General features: G+C 35.2%; 1 protein-coding gene across 2 annotated transcripts in view; it reads right to left on the reverse strand.

Annotated features, from left to right (window-relative positions):
* RFC1 (replication factor C subunit 1) overlaps nt 1-23536 on the reverse strand; it is a 99114-nt gene that overhangs the window by 32116 nt on the left and 43462 nt on the right. For both annotated transcript variants that reach the window (XM_027835972.1, XM_027835971.1), the window contains exons 5-10: nt 18984-19219; nt 17777-17854; nt 13247-13324; nt 9787-9862; nt 7264-7565; nt 3377-3484 (exon numbers count right to left, since the gene is read on the reverse strand). In XM_027835972.1, the coding sequence (XP_027691773.1) occupies nt 3377-3484; nt 7264-7565; nt 9787-9862; nt 13247-13324; nt 17777-17854; nt 18984-19219 (878 nt within the window). The remainder of the gene's footprint in view (nt 1-3376; nt 3485-7263; nt 7566-9786; nt 9863-13246; nt 13325-17776; nt 17855-18983; nt 19220-23536) is intronic.

The following is a 23536-nucleotide window of genomic DNA, read 5'->3' on the forward strand; positions in this document are numbered from 1 at the left end:
ACCTTCTGACAGAGAGATAATGGACTCACAGTGTGGACTGAGATTTTTTTCTGGGGGGGGAGGGGAACATAGCCAACGGAGAAATTTGTTTTCATTATGTACATATACTTGTTTCAAGGGCTTTGGTGTTGGGGTTGGGTTTTTTCGTCTTTCAGTGGGGGATGGAGAAGGTGGGCAAAAGTGAAGCCAGATTTTAGTTAAAAAACAATTTTAAGAAAGAAAATAATGGGAACCTTGAGAGGGAATAATCATTTCATCTTTAGAGGGAATAACAACTTCATCTTATAAATAAGGAGTAAAAAGATAAGGCAAACATACAATGGGGAAAGTATAGTCTGACACACATCCTAGATTTGGAGACAGCAAATTTCAAGATATCAAAGAAAAGAAACATCTCAAAGCCTAAAATTATACAAATAAGAGAAAATGGCCCAAGCAAGATAAGGTTTCTCAAGAACCAAACTTTAGAGAACAGAGATGAATACTGTTCCAATGGAGAGACTGATATAGATGAAGGGGAATTCATGGATTAATTTAGGTTTGCAAAAATACAGAAGAAAGAATCAAGGGTAAGAAGCTAAAGATCAAGTAAAAGTGACACAGTCCAATAAAAATTATATCAGGAGAGATAAAAACTCCATATCAGCTATGACTCCCAATAAAGGCTGAAGACAACACAGGGCAAGAGAAAAAGGAAGAACAAGAAAGGAAAGGACTGGCTGTGGAGGTAAGCAAAACAATAGCCAATAATGTAACAGATATCATTCAATTCTTATTAAGATTCTGGTTTTATCTAAGGAGAATGAACTTCCAAATGAAAAAGATATCTGAATAAAAAGTGCAATTCTAAGATAAAGACAGGTTTAAGAGCACCTATATGTCTCAGTGTATTTGAAGCATATCCCAGAACTGCAATTGCTGAGGGCTGCTAGTGATATTTTTAATCATGGACAACAGAAAAAAATGTTAATGAATAGGAGAAGGGAAAATGTCTTGAATTTCAAAAATCTGGTAACTTCTAGAAAGCGGTATTAAAGGGGATGTTTTGTACTGAGTTTACTTCAAAGCTCAATTCAAGTGCCACTTTCTAAATGAGGTCTTTCCTAATTCCCCCTCACTCCTTCCAGCTACTACTGCCCTCTTCCACTACCCCTAAAAAGAATTATCCTGTACTTATTTTGTATTATACATTTACATGTTTTCGTCTATGTTAAAAATGTAAGCTCTTTGAGGACAAGGACCATTTCATTTTTGCCTTAATATACTCAGCCCCTAGAACTGTACCTGGCACACAGCAGGCACTTAATAAATGTTAATTGACTGATCTGTTGATTGAGCTAAGAAAGAAAACATTGATCATCAAGACCCAACATAGATTCATCAAGAACAGGTCATACCAGACTAACTTCATTACCTTCATAATAGTTACCTGTAAAATCAAAGGCATAGTACGGACTAATATACTTCAATCATACCAAAGAATGTCATAAAGTCTGTCTTAATGATAGCCTAGTAGACTAAATGGGGTGTTGTAGATTAATAATCAACCTGGTGGTATATATATATGGATCTGTGTTTGAAGGATCTGTTTCACCCATGGCTTTGTGGTAGAACCTGGGCTCCCTCATTTCTCAAAACAAGGAAGTTTTCCCTGAAAGATAACAAAGCTGTCTCTGGAACTTGATTGGCCCCTGCCTCACTTGACATAACTTTCTGGTAACCAAAGGGCATGAAAACACGGAGCTGGGGACCCTCTGACTTTGTGGATTTTTGAACACCACAAGTCTTCTTAAAGACCCGTTTTCATATGAGTGTGTACATGTGTCCAAAAAAACAAAGTGTCACCATATCACCATGTTATCAGAAAGCAAATCTTTTGTTTACTGTTCAATAACTTACAAATACCTCATTTTATTCAAACAATGAATATAAACAGGATAATGGTGTTAAGCTCATCCTTAATAGGTTTAATGAAGGCATGGATAGAACATATTAAATTTACAATTAACCCAAAATTGGAAGAGATAGCAAATACATTTAAAGAGAGCCAAAAATCATAAGAAGTCAAAATAGGCCAGAATTTTGGCTGGTAATTAAATTTAACACGAATTAAGTCCTACACTTGAGTTCAAAACCACTCAAGTATAGGATGGAAGAAGTATCTGTTAATTTATCTGTTAATACACAGTGGAGAAGGTCTCTGAGTTTTAATGCACTGCAAGTTCACCAAGAGTAATGATATGACAAAGACAATAAAGTGACAAGTAAATAATGTGACTAAATAAATAAATGCTGACAGAGACAGTGACAGAGAAATAATGTCCAGAAAAAAGGAGGTTACACTTCTACTATACTCCAGCCCTAATGAAATAACTGAAATAACACGATCAACTCTCAGTGCAGTATTTTAGGAAGGACATTGATAAACTAAAATGAGTCTTGAGCAGAGCAACCTAAATGGTGAGGAGCCGAGACACCATGCTATCCAAGCATCAGTTAAGAGACCTGGGAATATTTAGTCCAGAGAAGACTTAAAGGGGAACATGATAGGTGTTACAAAGGCAGCCATACAGAAAAGAGATCAGACTTACCCTGTTTGACTCCAGAGAAACAGAACTGGTGGAAATGTGTAGAAGTTACAAAGGGCCTCATTCCAGATCAGAGTAAAGAAAAACTTCTTAACAAGTACAAATATTCAAGAATAGGATGTTTCAGGAGATACTCGGTTCCTAATCATAAGAGATATTCAAGTGGGGACTAGATGACCACTTGTCAGTGATGTTATAGAAGGGATTCCTGCTAAGGCACAGGTTGACTGGGTAACAGGTTCTTAACCTTTTTGTGTCATGGCCCCCTTTGGCAATCTGGTGAGGCCTACAGACCCTTTCTCAGAATAATGTTTTTACTTTAAAGGTATAAAATAAAAAAATTAAAAAAAGATATATAATACACAGAATTATCAAGGAAACCAATTATAATGAAACAGTTACCTAAATATATTTTAAAAACAAGTTCATGAATTCCAAATTAAGAACCTCTGGAACTGATGATCTCTGATAAATTCTCCAACTATGGAAAGCTCTGAGAATTTTTAAAACTCATTTAATTAATTAAAAGTAACTGTATAAGCCTCTACTAAAGAATAAGACACACTTTTAATGCAAAAAAGAAATCCAATGATAATTACATTTTCAATAAAAAAGGAAATGAAAAAAATCTAAACTTGTAATGTTTAATCACTGTTATGTGTTATATAGATCTTCAAGTAGTATACATATACCTTGCACATAATACTTAATGAATTCTTATTCTATTTAATTGAACATGTAAACAGATATAAAGGACACATTTTATTTCCAATCACCCTGTTACTTACTTTTGGAATCTCTTTAGAGCCTAGAGCTTTGGGACCCTCTCGATTCAGGTAGCTTCGATAAGCTTGGTAATTAGTACGCTTCTTTTCATTATCTTCAGGACTTACAGACTTTGGGATTGCAATAAGAAAAAAAGGAAAAATCAATTAGAAGGAAAAAATTCTCATGTTCATGTTTTAATTTGTTCAGTATAGGAGCTCAAAAGAGAGATCAGGAACACAGGAATAAGTCTAGGAGTCACCCATATAGAGGCTGAAGCTATGAAAGTAGATGAGATGGGCATGAAGCAAACAATGAGAGAAGGACTGAGGGGCAGAATCTTGGGGGACCTCGAGGGTTTGGAAGTAAGAGGGGCCAGGAAAAGAGAAAGAGGAGGTTTAGTCAGAGAGGTAAAAGGACAAGGCTAGTGGGATGCCATGAAAGCCAAGAAAGGAGAAGGCATAAACAGGGACAGAGATTACTCTTAACTAAAGAATCAGAGAAGGCTGGCTTCATGGAAGAAGTGGCTTGGAATTGTACATTAAAGAATTAGGATGTGGAAATATGTTTAATATGATCGCATATGTATAATCTACACAAGATTGCTTGCTGTCTTGAGGAGGCAGAAGGGGAGGGAGAAAAATTTGGAAATCAAAATCTTATTAAAAAAAAAGGTGAAAACTAAAAATACATATATTCAGAAAATGCCCTCAGAGTTGAATTAGGAGATTTTTAAGAGATTGGGGGTGGGGGGTTGGGTGGAATGTTTAAGCATAAAGAATGAGTGAATAAAGGTTCAGAGGCAGGAAAGCATGGGCATCGTCAGGAGATGCTAAGTAGTTCAGTTTGCCACAAGTATACTTACTTTGCTTTTATCGCTGCAGAGAGCTGCCTATATACAATGAGTCCACTTCTATAGTATCTCACCTGCTGCAACCTGGCTTCTGTCTCTGACATTCTAATAAAACAGCTTTTTTAAAATCACCAGTGACCTCCTACCTGCCAATTACAATGGCCTTTTTTCAGTCTTTACCCTTCTGGACCTCTCTTTAGACTGTCACAGTTCTACTGACAACTCCTTTTTGAAGGATCTTTCCTTCCTCAAACCTTGCACAGTACTCCTATATTTCAACTTCTTTTTCCCGCATTATAATTGTTGCAGAGTTAGGGTTACATATTTGTTTACATATCATACCAAGATCCATAAATATATGGAGCATATAATATTATTATTACTATTATCTCTTCCAACACTAGGCATAGTGCTTTGCATATGATAGGTATCTAATAAATTATTCTTGATATGAATGAACTAGGTCACATAAAAAGTGTTTGCTATATACGCAGTTAATAAATTTAAAAGAAAATATGAAACCTTAAGAACTTTATGGACCTAGCACATTTTAAAAAGCAAAGACCTCTACATTTAACCAAAATTATAAATCTACATTTATTCTGTATTTGGTCCTTGAACTAGTTATAACTGTACAAAGCTCTAACTTAGAGAAACAGCACACACATTCTGATAAGGGGGCAGAAGGAAGAAAAAGGAGAGGTGCTCCTGGTGCCATGTCACCTATTCATCAGAAAACAGCATATTCCCCTAAAATAAATGCTCTCATGACCATCCAGTTTCCGGAACCATAAATCACATTTAAATCTTAACAGAGGTGATCTGTATTTAATCCTATGTCCCTCCCTCCTCAAATGGTCTCCTGTATTTTTATTCCTGGTCATCATCAAATTCTTTATCGAAATATTTAAGATATAAATCATAAACAAAATATTTAATCTACAATAGAGCTGAACTTTTAAGGCCATAAGATAACTACATCATTATTTTTACATCAAGGTCTTGAAGGTCTAAGAATCAAAGCCATGCAACTATGAAAACATTCAGAAAAATAAGGGTCATGTTTAGACATTCCAATATCCTTAAGAACAGACATGCCTCTACTCTAAATGGTTTAGCTTTTCTGGAGAAGGAGCCCAGGCTCCAGATAACTAATGAAAAATAATCTTATAAGAAAAAATTAATTTTTCTTCTAACATACTTAGCAATTACTAGAGCTAGAGCTAGAAGCACTTTAAAAACATCATCATTTATCAAAGGGCTTGGAATATGATATTCCAGAGGTCAAAGGAACTAGGATTAAAACCAAGAATCACCTACCCAGCAAAAATAAGTATAATCAATGAGGGGGAAAAACTGACATTCAGTGACAGAGAAGAATTTAATGCATTCTTGAGAAGCCAGAGCTAAATAGAAAAACTGACTTTCAAATACAAGACTCAAGAGAAGCATGAAAAGGTAAAACGGAAAGAGAATCATAAGGGACTTATTAAAGTTGAACTGTTTACATTCCTATATGGAAAGATATTTGTAACTCATGAGACTTTTCTCATTAGTAGTTGGAGGGAACATATATAGACAGAGGGCACAAGGTGAGTTGAAAATGAGGGGATGATATCTAAAAAATGAAATTAAGGGGTGAGAGAGGAGTGTACTGGGAGAAGTAGAAAGGGAGAGGTAGAATGGGGTAAATTATCCCCCATAAAAAAGGCAAAAAAAAAAAAACCCCAAATCTTTTACAGTGGAGGGGAAGAGGGGGAAGGTGAGAGGGGAATGAGTGAACCTTACTCTCACCAGATTTGGCTTAAGGAGGGAATAACATACACAACCAAATGGGTATGGAAATCTATCTTACCCTACAGGCTGGAAGGGGATGAGAGGGAGGGGCTGATAGAAGGGAGGGCAGATTGGAGGAGGGGGTAATCAGAAGCAAATACTTTTGAGGAGGGACAGGGTCAAAAGAGAGAATAGAATAAATGGGGGGGCGGGTAGGATGGAGGAAAATATAGTTAATCTTTCACAACATGACTATTACGGAAATGTTTTGCATGACTACACATGTAGAACCTACATCGAATTGCTTTCCTTCTCAAGGAGGGTGGGTGAGGAGGGAGGAAGGGAGAAAATTTGGAATTCAAAGTTTTAAAAAAGAATGTTAAAAATTGTTTTTACATATCATTGAGAAATAAGATACACAGGCAATGGGGTATAGAAATCTATCTTACCCTACAGGAAAACAGAAGAGGAAGGGGATAAGTGAAGGGGGTGGGGATGATAGAAAGGAGAGCAGATTGGGGGAAGGGGTAATCAGAATGCACATAGTCATGGGGTGGGGGGAAGAGAGATGGGGAGAAAATTTGGAACTCATATCTTGTGGAAGTGAATGCTGAAAACTAAAAATAAATAAACAAATTGAAATATGAAAAAAAAACCCCAGCATCATTTTAGTTTCCAAAATAAAAATTATAATGGTGAGAATTTTAAAGTAGTAAATATTTTGCTTTTCACTTCAAATGATTAAGATGCATGAAGGAATGAACAATTCTGTTTTCTTTCTAAAAATAAGGTAGTTTGACAATGCAGATTCAAAGATACTATTTGATTCCCAAATACAAAAATAAGAAACTTACAGAATAGCTGTATTACTTATTCTTAGAATTCTCTAGGCCCCAAAAGACTCTAAAGATCAAATAATGAAGTCCCTTCAATGACCAACAAGGAAACTGGGGACTAGAGAAGAATTATCCAAACTCAGAATGGTACCCATGACTCCAGACTCCTGGTCCAGAGTCCATTTCATCATACTACAGTAACTGTAATCTAATAGATTTTTCTTAGGAAATTTCTGGCTTCTCGATATTGTACATAAAAAGTAGCATTGCTGTAACTGAATTGGGAAATATTTTAAGAATGATTTATTAATCCTAAATTTTTCTGTTATTTAGGCTTCCATCTATGTAAATAGAAAGTTCAGAAAGAAAAACTAGCCTTGGAATAAAACAGAAAGTAACCAAAACCCCATATCAACAATCATGCCAACTTTTCCAAATTTCCTACCTCTGTTTTAGATGGAGAAATTTTATTTTTCTTGGGAGATTTTCTCTCTTCTTTTACTACAACTTGATTTTCTTTTTTTCCTGACTCTGTGGATTCCTTTTTTTGGTAACCACTCTCGTCTCTTTTTTTCAGGAGTGCCAGCTTAGAGCTGACTTGCAAAGCAGAGGGTTCTTCCTTTATTTTGCCATGTACTTTATGAGGTGATGACTTTGCATGGGATTGAGAATCTCTTGAATCTTCACTTTTAGTATGCTTGTTCAAATTGTGATTCTTGCTTTCATGTGAAAAATTTGATGTTTTTACTGAGAAAAAAAAGCAAAAAAAAAAAAAAACTACAGGCTTAAAGGAACTATTTTAGACAATGGCCTCCAACATTCAATAGCTTCATGTTCAAACACTTACTGTTAAACTACTGCTTTGTGCAGCTCCCACTGCTTCTGAAATCAAATCCCAAACATCTACTCGAACAAAGATTCATATCTTTTGCTATATTTAATTAGTTAGCTAATCTTAATGAATTTCACTGTACCATGACTTCACAAAATGTACAAGCTAAGCTCTTCAGATGCACAGGTTTTTATATACACAATTTAAGTAACACATAAAAAAGGAAAAATTACATATAATACATATATTAGAGTTATATTTTTCCTTACTTAACTAGATCAACAGTATTTCTTTTCTTTAAATTGATACATTTTGTTTTGGCATAACAGATACTTACCAACAAATATTCAACAACACTAAAACATATTTCCCCAAAAGTTAAACAAAGCTAGTAGTGCATCACTTTTCATTCTTTTTGCTTACCATCTGTTAACAAAAAAAGAAGGCTCTCCAATGGCATTATTTTTAAAACTGGGCATGGTGATATTGGGGACCAGACCTATGATTTCATTGGTAAAACAACTCCTGGATAAGAAAGCTCCCTTTACCAATGCATATTAGTACCTATTCTACAACTTAGAGGCTTAGGCCATTGCCTGAGGCATGAAGAGGTTAAATGACCTGCCCAAAATAACACAGAAAGTGACTAGTGAGATCTGAATTCAGTTCTTCCTGACTCTGAGACCAACTTCTAACCGCTACACTGGTGGAAGCAAACTCAAAAAGGAACAATCCCTGAAGGTGGCATCCTTACTCAGAAAACCACAAATTCATACTATCTAAGTTGTACTCTATTTTTATTTATTTTATTAAACATTTCCCAATGACATTCTAATCTGGTTTGAGCCACTTAGAAGTGTTGCCAATTTCAAGTCTGAAGCTCTGAACTACACCAAGGCTACTACTTACTACATAGTTTTAATGAAACCTGCTCATTAAAGCTCAAGGAGATTTTTTTCTAGAGATACAGTTTTCAAGCTTGAATAAATATTTCATGCATCATTGTTATCTAGCAAGGTTGATCTGAAATTCTCTATTAGGAGTAAAATTGCTGGGGCAGCTAGGTGGCACAGCAAATAGAGCACTGGCCCTGGAGTCAGGAGGACCTGAGTTCAAATTCAGCCTCAGACACTCCACACTTACTAGCTGTGTGACCCTGGGCAAGTCACTTGACCACGTTGCCTAGCCCTCCTCCCCAAAAGAAGGGAGAAAAAGTGAAAAAAAACAAGACCTTAAAGTAGATAACATATGGGTTTTTAGACTATCTTACCAACACAATAATTTTGTCACATCAAAATAACTGATGGTAAAATATATTAGAAAATAAAAATCTTAGAGACATAACATGTAAAAGGAATGCTGGGTTCAATGCCTAACAACTGTTGAAATCCTGGAGAGGCTACTAATGTGGACGTGGTTTGGGGTGAATCAGCTCACTTCTCGGAGCCTCAGGTGATGGCGTTGGACTCAATCACCCCTAAGGGCCCTTCCAACCTCTTATCCACAATTCTATGATATGGGATAGGTAGAGGGAAAAAGAACTAATTATAGAATTGGAATTACTAAAATACATGGTCTAACATTTGATTCCTGTTTCCATGAATCAACCTGAGGACAATTCACAGGAATGCTTCAGATTACATACAACAATGGCTCCTCTTGTGAAATAATTTTAGGTAAAAGATCACAAGATCATAGGATCTCCAAAGGATCTTGGAAGTTCATCTAGTCTAACCTCCTAATTTTACAGATGAAAAAACTTCAGTCCAAAAATGAAAAGTGATTTAGCAAAATCACACATGTTTTAAATGGCATTGACAGGATTTCAACCCAAGTGTTCTGGGGTGAAATGATATATTAAATTATATGTTAAACCCATTATATATTAAAGTCTCTATTCAGACTTTTCTTATTACTAATACCCCAAGAACAGATGGACCCAGCTAGAAGCTTCCAAGTGGTCATCTCCTATATTAATCGCTAAAGTAAATGACACTCTAATAAGTCTAAGCAATTAATTATTCAATACAATAAGCACAAGAAAGTTTTTTAATGAGATTTTTTGAGCAATACTATCCTTTTTTTTTCTTCCATGAGACAAATTTTTCAATTTCCTTTTTTTCCTAATGTTATTACCTTTATGTTTTTCTGATTTGCTTGAATTAATTCGGTCAGATGAAAATGTCTCTCTCTCTTCCAAATTCCTTCGGGCCTAAGCAAATGTACAAAGAGTAAAATATACACGCAAACTAAGAAGCTAATATTTTCATCACTTTAAAAAATACATTACCACCAAATTTATAAAATGATTTATGCTAAATGAGGACAACACAAAAGTTATCATCCATCCATACCAGGAAGATACTATGACAGATTTGCTCTTCATTATTCAACTATGGGGTATGTGGAGCTTGTTTTATTACCCTCATTTTACAGATGAATAAAAAGACATAAGAATTTAACAAATACATCTGCAAGTACTTTTGTAAAAATTATTCTGTCCTATAAATCAACACACCTACATTTTCCTTCCACCTCCTTCATCAAAAATCTCAAGGCATTTTATGATGCAGTCAGAAACAAATCAAAAAAGTAATTTAAATATAGATACCACACTTGAGTCAAAGTCAAGACTTAGATAGAAGCACTTGTTCAAAAAATACATCACCCTTTCAAAAACAAAAAACTCAATACATTTTTAAAAGAAGATGCTCACCTAAAATTTTCAAATACTGAAAATTACTGTAATAAAATTCCTGATCATAAGAAATAAGGTTAGGCTTTATATAGCACAATGCTATAGGATAAAAGAATATTAATTACTTTATGCATCTCACATAGAATCCTAAGGCTTGAGACTTTAGGATAATGAAGAATTTGATGTAATTATATGATTAGGATCTAATCAAAACTGGAATTTGTTCTGCCTGATAGTACAGGGTATATATCCTTTCAGAAAGGATATTAAAGAATATTCATGCTACTGAGTTATTAGCATAAAAATTTTTAGACTATACCTGAGAAATCTCGATAGATGCTGATGAAATTTCCCAAACACTTTATTTTCTCAAATACTATATAATTTCTCAAATACTAGATTTGTCAAAAATTGTATGTGGAAGAACTTTGATTTTACTTTAGTTGTATCAACTTTCTAAAAACAAAAAATATCCCCAATATACTTCCATGAAAGACTAATGATAATAATAATAATAATGATAATAGTAATATTAATAATAAAAATAATAGCTTCTTTCCATAGGAATTATGAGGACTACCATCAAGAAAATACTAGGCAAGGTCAAAACTATATAGGGTAAGTTGTCATCTAGACGGGAAAAGATTCTTATTTCTTACTGGAAGGGGAGTTAATATATAAGATGATTTTTCAAAGGTATTACTTGCTCCTAACACATATATGACAACATACATAATTAAGATGTCTATGTATTATTCAGTTTTTACAATATAAAGCTGATATGTCAATAAATGTTATATCATCAACATAGTCACCACTCGCTACAATAGTACAGATCCACATCTTCTCATCCTGCATGATGCTTCCCCATATTCTCCCATAAATCTTCCAAAAAGGAATCCAACCAAGAGTTGAGGACCTTCATCTAAATCTTCTGATATTGAATGGATAATAGTAGAGCACAGGGGCTAACCACTGCTTTTTCTATATGACGAGGTTACATCCTTCATCAGTTAAATATTTCTTTGATGATATCCTTTACAAGGCTTCTCCTATGCAACTCTTATTGTAGCTTACCCACCCTCACTATACACTTATCACTATCACCTTTCTATCACTATCACTCTTTTGGGTGATCCACAGTTTCATAAACTGCGGTGTCCCATGACTCACCGCCAGACTATATTACAGGAAGGATATTAATGTTAAAAAGATGGACATTTGTTTCAAAGAGAAGCTTAGGATCTTCAGAAACAATGTTCAATTTCCCAAGGCAATCCAACCCATTCATTTCTTGTGTATTTAAGAGCCCAGTTCCCTGTGCATTTCTAGTGACTAAGACATATATAATGAAAAAATCACTTTATTGGTTGCCATTCAACTGCATATCAGAGTCTGGGTAATAGGCATTCTTCATCCAATTGTTTTTCTGTGCGAAGATAGTTAGGTAAAAATTCTTAGTAGTTAAGAATTTCCTTTAAGAGATACTGTGATTTTTTTTAGAGCTCAACGAAGGCAGCAAAATGTTATCCATAAATAGAAATACCTGGATGACTTCATCATCTACTGAGTCTCTTTGATTTGGATTCCATGCTGAGCATCCTGTTCTCAATGATAGGGGCATAAGCCTTTCATGAGCAGACAACTCCCTGCTTTATGTCTCAATTCATACTAATTAATAATCAGACGGTGAATGAACACATTTATTTCTCTTGCATATTTCAAAAAATTTCTTATGAAATTGATAAATGCATTGAAAATATCTTGTTGAAGGTGAGTCTTTAGCCAGTATTTGCTTAACTAAATATATTTTTAGAGCAAACAAAAAATAAACATAGTGGGACCTTTTGTTCTTTATGCCTTTCAATCAACTATCTGACTAAAAAGATGTGGCCTGCTGTAAATACCCTGTTAGTAAAAGCCTGTTTTATTCTCAATTTATTCTCAAACCTTTATAAAGGATGCCTTTAATTAATGTGTAAATTATTGTCAAAAAGATTTTGTAAACATGAGAAAGTACAGATCACATGATATTTTCTTAGTCACCCTTTATTGGTAATAATCAGATTTCTGATTCCCCCCCCGCCAAGCATTTCATATTGTCCCCTTCAGCTATCTTAAGAATTGATGTCTAAAATTGCGTGTGGTCCAACACAGACTTTCTCTGTGGCTACCTGATCTAACCCAGCTACTCTTTCCATCTCAGTTAGACTTGGTCCAATTTTTACTTCCATGTTCAGCACGCATAGTGGGAACTGTAAAGTTAAGGCTCCAAATGTTATAGTGCCACTGTCATTAATGGATAAGAGTTTGTTACAATAATATTTGCAAATCTTTTCAATATTTCATGTTTCAACATCACTGGGACAATCTGATTTGTTTGGTTTCTTAACGATCTTTCTACAAATTTGTTTTTCCCTCCACAGTTTCTTAATGCTTTTGAGGTAATACTACTCAATCTACCATCCTTTTCCCTAACATTTTACAAATCAATTTATATTCTAAACTGATATTGTCTTTGGCTGACATCTCTCAGGTGGGAAAGAAGATCAACTGTTTGTTTCAGAAGTAACCATAACCAAATAATTCCTCACCAAGAATCCAGTCTACTGATAATGAGCCTCTCCACACTTACCTAGGCCGGCTCTCAGAAAGCAGCCATTGTCTGTTGCCAAAACCCTACTCAAAACTTTTCCAGAAAGGCAAGAGCAGCCAAACCTCACACTCCACTGGCACAGCCTTCAAGAATCTAGGGTCACCTTCATGCCACAATGGGGTGATGGAATGAGACTTTTTCATGTCTACAAAATTTTGAAGCCACAACTTATATTCATTTCATTTAATCTTCCAATTATTTTCTATTTGAAATATAAGATGCAAACCCATAAGCTAAGTCACCTTTTTGTTCTTGGGTTCTTCATCCAACATTGCCAACGTTCTGGCAAATTCTTCATCCTCATGCAGCTGCTTCTCAAGCTACCAAAAGAACCAATAAAAATACTAATTTTATGTTTTAAGTGAAAATCAAAATAATACTACATTAATATGCAACAAAATATTTCCCAAGAAAACTAGAAGACATTTCCCCCCTCAAAAAAAAAAAAGATAAATACAAATCCTTGTACCAAAGGCAGACATCAATTCTTAAGTCTGTTTTATTAATTATGTCAGAACACATAATCCTAATTTGCCGTAACACAATATGTAAATTGAGCATATTAAAAATGAGAAATATTTCTTAAAGAATTATCTGATTATATATTTCCTTAATCATTCTGAAGTAAACATTTAATGTTTTGTTTTCACTTTTACAAATCTTAAACCCTAAAGTAACATCTTAAAGAAATGTCAACCTGAAAAAAATACACAAGAAATAGTATGAAGGAAATAAATCAATGAGTCTTAAAAAGTTAATAATAAGAAATTTTCCTAATTTACACAGTAAGTAGATATAAATGCAAAACAATAGATTTTTTTTTTTTTAAAGAAACTGGGGTTAAATGACTTGCCCAGGATCACACAGCTACTAGGTGTCAAGTGGTTGCTCTGAGGCCGGATTTGAACTCAGGTCCTCCTGACTTCAGGGCCGATGCTCTATCTACTGTGCCACCTAGCTGCCCCAGAATTCTTTCAATCATCAAAAATTTTCAAAATTTGCCTAAAATTTCTAATTTCTGAGTACCCTATATAATGTTTCTGCCCCCATCAGAACACAAAATCTTTGGGGGCAAAGATTATCTTTACTTTTGTTTCTGCACCCCTAGTGCGTGGGATACTGTAAAAAATTAGTAAATATTTTTCATTTCACTCATTCATTCATTCACAGTGCCTGGTCCATAGTAAGCTTAATAAATGCTTGTTGACATTCAAAATTACACGTTAAGTCTTTCATCAATTTTCATAACATGGCAATCCAATACACAGACTACTAAACAAACATCCTAGTTATCATGTTATTACCAATTATTTTCGATTACAACAAAATTTGTTTCATCCTTAAGATGAGTACCTTCAACAGTATGTTAAAATCTTTTCATATCAACCAGTAAATTATTTACTCTAAGACTAGACCTATTCACATATAATCACATGTTGTTTGTATCCCCTACAAATTAACGCTGTTCAATCTCTGCTATATACCAATGTTTTTATTCTTTTCTGATCTACTCTCTACACATCCCCCATATCAGTTATTCCAAACCTCTTCTACACCACCATCTTTCCCATTCCCTCTCACAAAGGAAAAGAAACTGACTCTACTCAATATCAGTTTCCTCCCCTCCCCAATTCCATACTTCAAATCCCTGATTATTATTCCCTAATTCTCTATTCTTTAATCCCAGTCTCAGAGGATGAAGTGGCTCTTCTCCCTAACAGTGTCAACTTTTATTTATGCCTTTGATATCATCTTCTGTCTCTTCTGTGAGCTTGTCCCTTCAACTATCCCCTACCTCCAGGGTTGGGGAACCTGTAGCCTCGAGGCCACATACGACCTTCTAGGTCCTCAAGTGTGGCCCTTTGACTGAATCCAAACTTCACAGAACAAATCCCTTTAATAAAAAGATTTATTCTGTAAAACTTGGACTCAGTCCAAAGGCCACACCCAAGGATCTAGAAGGCCACAAGTGGCCTCGAGGATGCAGGTTTCCCACCCCTAAGGCCTACCTCTTTCATTTTCATTATTTCTTTATACATTGTATCTTTCCCTGATACCTTCAAATATGCCCAGTTTTCCCCTATCCTTAAAAAAAATTTTCACTTGATGCTACCATAGCCTCAAGTTATCATGAGATATAGACAGACTAGACAGATGCTCCCTCTCACAGCTAAATTCCTAGAAAAAGCTCTCTACACCCAATTTTCACATCTCCCACTCACTCTTAACACCTGACAACCTATTTTCTTTTTTTTAAACAATTTTTTAAAAATTTTTAGGCAATTGGGGTTAAGTGACTTGCCCAGGGTCACACAGCTAGTAAGTGTTAAGTGTTTGGTCTGAGGCCCGATTTGAACTCAGGTCCTCCTGACTTCAGGACCGGCACTCCATCAACTGTGCCACCAAGCTGCCCTTGACAACTTATTTTCTAACTCCACCATTCACTGAAAGGTGATTCTTTGTTGTGAAATTGATTGGCATTTCCTCAGTCCTTATCCTTCTTGACTTCTCTGTAGCATTTCACAAGGATGACCACTCCCTCCTTCTGAATACTGGCTCTCTTCCCAGTATTTTCATGACACTGGTTCTCTTCCTACCCACTGGCTCTAAACTTCTCATTATCATTTGCAAATTTACTATATATATATATATTAAACTCTCTATGCATAGAGTATATGAACCAATTTCTGCTGGAAGCCATTCATTTCACTTTTTTATACTAAAAGAAAATCTGCCTTAACTTCAATGTTCTAAGCTTCCCCATAAGGAGTTTTTAAAAAAAAGTTAATCCCTATTAACGTGACAACCCTTTATAGACTTGGAAACAGCTATCAAGTTTGTCCCTAAATGGTCTTCACTAAGCTAAAACATTCCTGATTCCTTTGACTGACAGGCCTCCACCACCATGATGACCTACTTCTAGAATTGCTCCAACTTTTCAATGTCCTTCTTAAAACATTGTGCTAAGAAATAAACATAATACTAGTTATAGTCTAATTGAACTGTCATGGTTTAACAAGACTATTACCACTTTTATCTGGACAACAGACTTCAGAGAACAGAGACTCTAGAAAGTTGGACTTCAGCAGCAAATATTCCAGCTTACATCTGAAAAGAATCCCTATACTAACCTACAAGACAATGGTCAATCAGCTTCTGACTGAAGATCTCCAAGAAGGTAGAACCAATCCATCCTCCTGAAGCAGATCATTCTACCTTTGGACAACTCTAGTTGTCAGGAAGTTTTTCCTTAAAACAAATCTAAACTTGCCTTTTTCTCTACATCTATCTATTGCTCCAATTTTGCCATTTGGCCCAAATAGAACAAAGTTAGTATCCCTTCCACATAAAAGGTCTTCAAATACTTGAAGATAAAGTCCCACCCTAGTCTTATCTTCACCTGGTCCTATTCAGTGTTTATGAAGGTGAGTTCCTGAACCTGAATGCAGATTTTACCTCTATTCCTATTGAATTTCACCTTCTTAAATTCAGCCCAATGTCTAGCCTATCAAGATCTTTTTAGATCCCAACTCTCATCTGCTGCCTTAGTTATCCTTCCCAGTTTAATGTCACCTTCAAATCTGATCAACATGGCAGCTACGTGGTATAATGGATAAATTTAGTGGTGGACTTGGAAAAAGACAGACCTCAGTCCAAATCATGCCCAAGAAAATTAACAGCAGTATGACCCTGGGCAAGTCACTTAACCTCACTTGGACTTAGTTTTCTCATTTGTAAAATGGAAATAGTAATAATTAGTACCCACCTCCTAGGGTTTTTGTGAGGATCAAAAGAATAAGTACATATAAAGCCCTTTAGAAACCATAAAGCACAATAGCAAATGTTTGCTATCAGCTATCTGTGCATTTATCCAAATTAGTGATAAAACTGTTAAAGAGAAAAGAACCAAGCACAGATCTTTAGGGCATTCCACTAGAGACCTCTTGCCAAGTTGATAATTGAACCAATAACAACTTCTCTTTGACTACTTTTAGTAATATGACCTAAGATCAATCATATTAGCTTTTGGGGCAGTTCAATCACATTAATGGCTTATTGAGTTTGCCTTTTCCAGAAGAAGTGTTCACTCTGGTTAATGTCATCCTCAAACTTAATAACTTGTCAGTCATGTGCTCAATCAAGTCAGGTAAAAATGTTGAATACAACATTTTTAGAATGACAGCACTCTAGAGTATGCTACTAGAAGCTGAAAATGAATGATTAATCAGCACTCTGAGTACAGTCATTTAACCATTTTTGAATCCATCTAATAATGTCCTAACATCTGTGTACATGCTGTTACTCTTCCCACCCTTCATTCCTTGAGGAAAGAAAGTGTTAATTATTTTTGTAACACTAAAATACAGCACAGAGCCTTGAACATAGTAAGCATTTAGTAAATATTTGCTGAATGAATGTTTATCTAGCCTAAGATAACATTGGCTTTTTTTTAACTGCTCTATCGTTTACTGGCTCCTTTTAAGCCTGCAGTCCACTAAAATGTCCAAGTCTTTTTGACATATGCATCTAGCCAGTCTTCTCTTCTGCATCTTACTCCAATTCATTGGCAAAATGTTTAATGAAACATGGCCAAAGACAAAGGCCACACACCATGAGAACCCCCACCCCGGTCAAGCAGACATCAGTCCATTAATCACAACTGCAGTGAATTGTTATTAAAACAGTTCAGACCTCACCTTAACCATCTATCTAAATATCTAGTTCATACATCTGCATCAAGATACAGTACTGATTTAATAAAATGGTAATACCTCTGAATTCTCTTCAATTTGCAGTTGCTCAGCAACAGCTTCATCAGCTAATCTGGAATCATTTGTATTCTGTGAAGGCTGTATTTTAAACAGAATCAAGAATTAATAACAGTCTAGTCCTTAAGTTATATCATCAACCACATGCCATAAAATAATCATTCTACAGTACGACAGCTGAAATAATAAGGCAATGATTGATGAGATATTATGTAAAACACTAGACCTGAAAATTATAATCATTACATGATTACTGCATGTCCCTACTGCTTTTTCACTCTTACAAGCTAGAGGATCTGGACACAAGTTATGCCTCTGCCAGGACTAGGCTTCAGAATCTCAGACAAATAATTTTACATCCCCAAGCCTCTGCTTCCTCATGTATAAAAGGAGAATGAGGGTAGTTGTAATACATATTTCATGCGGTGGTTTGTAAGAAAGCACTTTGTAACCTTAAAGCACTATGTAAATGTGAGCTATACTAGGATACCTAACAGAAAGGTATCCTATAGCCAGGTCACTCAAATCTGTCTCAAATCTGTAGATTCAAACAAAATGATCAGTCTAACATTTTACAGCACATATCACCATAGGCGACTTATTGTCATTACAGTGATTATATACTGGTATGTTTCAGAAAAGGGAAAATTTAGATGGCCACAGTCCCAAGTGGAAAAAAAATTGAGCAAACACAAATGGTACTCCAAATGCTTGCATGGCTTAATCATTAAAACGTATATATTTATGATCCGTGGGCAGCAAACTTACTTTTCAGCTTTGTCTGGCTTAGGCTAATAATAATGCAAGTTTGCATTAGCTGAGTACACATCAACTGATGGTAAGAAGCAGCTCAGCAGCACTGAAAAAAAAACCAGGCAGAAACTGAAAATTTACCATAGATTATTCTCAAAATGGATAACCAAAATGGATAAGCCTCTGTTTCTAAAGAGGTCAGCTGGAAAAGAGATTGCTAGTAAATTTTATCTTAATTTCTTTTCCTCATAATTTAAATGAGCCTTTATTTGTACCTAAGAATTTAAGGCATGGTAATTTATATCAATCTTTTTTTAATCTACAGTCAAAGAAACAATCACCACATAATAAAAAATTAATTTGCCCACTTAACAATGTTCTGATTTGTCTTGTTAAAAAAAAAACCATTAGGTAAATGTCTTCAAAATTCCTTACTTAGACAACAGCAAATACTCACCTCTCTTCTTTTGCTTGCAACTAGCTTCTTTTCTGATCTTTGAACACTTCCAGTTCCAAAGTAATCAAGGACTGATGTAGGTGTAAGTTTTATTGGTGACAAAGGCTTATTCTTAATCTGAGGTTTTTTTCCAGTATCTTTCTTCCCATTCGATGCTCTAATATGACTACTTGAAGATATCCCATTTTCTTTTGGTTTAAGGGAAGTCTTCTTATAAGTAAACTCATCTTCTTCATCTTAAATGGAAGATATTAAATTATTTTTGGTACAATATTCTAACAAAATTTCATTGTATAAAATGAAACAAATTTTCATTATATAAAATAAAAGGTGTACAAAGTTCTCAAAAAATTCACAAGTTTTTAGTATCAGTTCACTTTTCTTAAGTCTACGAAAAAAATTCAGATATCTTTCCACATTTTAATGTCAATTTTATCCACTTCTAGCCACCATGTTATGCTGTTTTATTGCAACTAGTAACATATGAGCTTATGCCATCAGAAAAATACAGTTAAGGAGGTAAGTGATTCTCAACCTCCTAGACAACTCAAAACTCTAATGCTTTAGGTACATAATAATATCTGCTTCCGTGATACCATGGAAAGAATCCTGAATCTGAAGTCAAAGAATCCAGGTCTGAACCCAGTTCTGCTAGACTATCTGTGTGACCACTGACAAGTCATTTCACATCAATGGGTCTCAGTTTCTTCATCCATCAAATAAAAGGTCAGGTACCACATGACCACTAAAGATCCATCGGCTCAAAAATTATGATCTTTTCAAGTGCTATGTGGGATGTTTAGTTTTAAATTAAAATTAATATTTAAAAATATATTTAAAGCATTACTTCTTGCTGCAGCAAAAAAAACTGGGAACAAAGTAACTGTCCATCAGTTGGGGAAAAAAAGTGAACAAATTATGGCACATGACTGTAGAAAGAGACAGGGACTGAACCTGTGATTTCACTAACATAGGATTTCCCGAGTGAGGAAATTCCCACCTCCAGTGCAGATCCTGTATCTTCTCTGCAACTTAAGAGTCTTTAAAAGTTGCTTAGAACACTCAGTGTAGGCTCTGGTATGGGTCAAAGGTCATCCTGACTTTTCTCTATACTATACCTGGTAGCCTTCATTAGAATGTAAGGGAATATACCATAAGAAATGAAAGTTATGGATTCAAAGAAACCTGAGAAAGCTTGCAAGAACTCATGCAAAGTAAAGTGAGAAGGATCAAGAGAATTATTTATACAATGACCACAACAAAAAAGCAATTGTGAAAGACTTAAGAATTATGATCAATCACCACTCTAGAAACTGACAATGAAGTGTGTATTCCAATACATGAGGGAAAGGTAATGGACTGTACATGCAGAATGGGACATGCAGATTCAGAATTGACTAATGCAACACAAATTTGTATTGACTACATTTATTTATTATAAGGCAGGATTTTTATTTAGGGGGAGGGAAAGGGGAAAGAGTCTTATTGGCCGGTGGGTAGACAGTATTAGGGATAGCAACAAAAAAAGAAGCAAAGAAAGAGTGCTAATGAAACATAAAAATAAAAGAAGGCAGAAGGAAGGTCAGAAGAGGACCCAGACAAGCAGGGCAATGTTGGTAATACCATGTTAAATTTTATAAATAACATTTTTAAAATGCAACGTTTAGATTCACGGTTAAACATATTTAGTTATCATTTTTCTAGTTTTTTAGTACACAGAAATGCTCATGCTTGTCGATGACACTCTACTTCATAAAAAGCAAACATTTTAAAACAAAGATAAAGAAAAAATGTATTGTTTTGACCTTTCTTCTTGGGAAAACAATAGCAAACAATATTAAAGTGATGATATGAGCATTTGAAAGGAAAGTATAATCACTAAAAGGTTTCAAATCACTGGTAAAAATGCTGAACAGGGCAGAGTCCTGCTACTATGCCACTATGAACCTACTTGCAAGTTGCATAAAGCAATAAGCCCTCTTAATATGTATGGTTGGTCAACTTTCTTTATAAATATTTACTCTCTTTTCATTAATTCTTCTTACTTCTGTACAACATTCACTAGTATCTGAGGACAGTTTGTCTCTAGCTGATGAGCACAACTGATTAAACCACAATGTAAATGAGACCATACTCAAGAGGTGCAAATACTCTTGTGGACCAGTTGACTTCATTTTATAGTTTTAGGGCCTTTCTGTAACTCTCAAGTCATTAAATCATAACATTCCTGCTGTTATAACCATGATCAAAATCCACTCCCTGGAAGAACAAGAGGACTCAGTGCCATCCTAGCATAATACTGAAGTCAAGCCTCGGTATCCTGAAAGGGTTGCTTCTACTATCTCCTGAGAAAGTTGAGAACAAAGGATAATGAAAGGGAAGAAAATTTTCCTGAAGACTCGATATCTGGATGTCCTTCTCTACTTCACCTAGAGAATTAGAATCTAGGTAGGTGGTCTGCAAATCAAGCAGGAAATAGTTGATTATTGGGAGATGGTCAGATGTGAAATGCTGAAAGCCTGAAAACCTATAGGCCTACTAGGTCTGCTGTTGTAGAGACTAAAAAACAATAACATCCCTCATCAGTACCTTTTCTTTCTTTTTCTTTTCTTTTTTTTAGGCAACTGGGGTTAACTCACTTGCCCAGGGTCACAGAGCTAGTAAAGTGTTTGGTCTGAGGCCAGATTTGAACATAGGTCCTCCTGACTTCAGGGCCGGTGCTCTATCCACTGCGCCACCTAGCTGCCCTCCTCATTAGTACCTTTAACAGAAGCAAGAGCCACATATTGCTTAAGTAGGAGATATCAAAATAAAGAAAAATCAGCAAATGCAGCTCTACACTGTGTCAAATTCTGGCCTGATTTTTCATAAATTAGCAACTGAAACTCAGTAATAGTAATGAATTAAATTACATATAGTTTTGCTGATCAAACAAATCTACTCAATGGTTATCCATGTTTAACTATGAAAATATCAGAACTTTAATGATAACCACACAGGCTAGCCTTATTACCCATTACCACTACAAGAACAGTAATTAATTATATTTAATTAATTCAATTCAAGAAGTATTTGTTATATGCCAACTATATACAAAGCATTCTGCTAAGCACTGAAAATACAAAGACAAAATGAAAAACAGACATTGCCCTATTTGGCTCCACTATATAAAACTAGTGAAATGGGACCTCTAATACTATATCTTAAAAATTAAGTTATTTACACCATTTCACATCATTTAAATCCATACATTAAAATTCTGAAATTGTTCATTTCTATCATATTAATGGGAGTATAGATTTAGGACTCTCCAATAACTGCAACCAATCAATCAACTAGCTATTCATTAAGTGTATGCCAGGAACTATGCTAAGCACAATGGTTATAATAATAAGGCAAAAATAGCCCTTGCCCTCAAAGAGCTTACACAGGAGACAACCTGTAAAGAAATATGTAAAAGATACATATAGAATAGAAGATCAGTAACTTTACGGGCAAAGAAAGCACCAGCAGCACCAGCAAGGTCTCTTGGAGAAGGCAGGATATAAGCAGGCTTGAAGACAGGGAAGCTAAGAGAGGCAGAGATCAAAAGGGAGATCATTTCAGGAATTCCAGAAAGCCTATGCAAAGGAACAGAGAGAAAAGATAAGAGTGTCCTGTGTGAGGAACACCAGGTCGGTCAGTGTAGCAAGATTATAGATTTCACGGAGGAGAGTAAAGTTTAAGATTGGTAAAACAGGAAGGAGTCACATTACTAAGAGCCTTAAATGCCCAAAGACGAATTCATATTTGATCCTGGTAGTGACAGGGAGCCTCTGGAGTTTATTGAATAGAGGGATAATATGGAAAGTCACTTTGGTAAGCTGTATGAAGAACAGATCACAGTGCAGAAGAGTTTTGAGGCAGACAGGCCAATTAGGAGGCAACTGTAATAGTCCAAGCAAGAGGTAAAAACCTACACTACGGAGGTGGCTATCTGAGTAGAGAGAAAAAAATACATATACAAGAGGTGTTACAAAGGTAGAAATGAAAAATTTTGACAACAAATTGGATATATGTGGTGAGTATGAGTGAGGAGGAGTCAAGGAACCAATCAATAAACTAAAACTGAAGAAATGAGTAAATCAAAGGAAATGCCAGCAAGAACAAAACATTATTATAGATCTAAAGATATTCTTAAAGGAAAATATAACTTTTTAACAACTGCAGAAACTCAAAAGGGAAAAAATGGATTTTCCAAAGAATTACATTAACAGCCAAAAGAAATAAAGCAAGAGATTAAAAAAATGAAATGAGTTCTGATGGAAAGAATTGTAAGAATAAATAGCTGGGGACAGCTAGGTGGCACAGTGGATAGAACACTGGCCCTGGAGTCAGGAGGACCTGAGTTCAAATCCAGCCTCAGACACATAACATTCACTCTGGGCAAGTCATTTAACCCCAACTGCCTCACCAAAAAAAAAAAAAAAATCTGGGAAGAGAAAGCAATAAACCTTACTCAACAAACTAACTGAAAACAGACTTGGTCAAATAGAAGTAAGTGACTCCATGAG

The sequence above is a fragment of the Vombatus ursinus genome, unplaced genomic scaffold, assembly GCF_900497805.2.
Source record: "Vombatus ursinus unplaced genomic scaffold, bare-nosed wombat genome assembly UNPS02014818.1, whole genome shotgun sequence".
Classification (NCBI taxonomy): Eukaryota; Metazoa; Chordata; class Mammalia; order Diprotodontia; family Vombatidae; genus Vombatus; species Vombatus ursinus.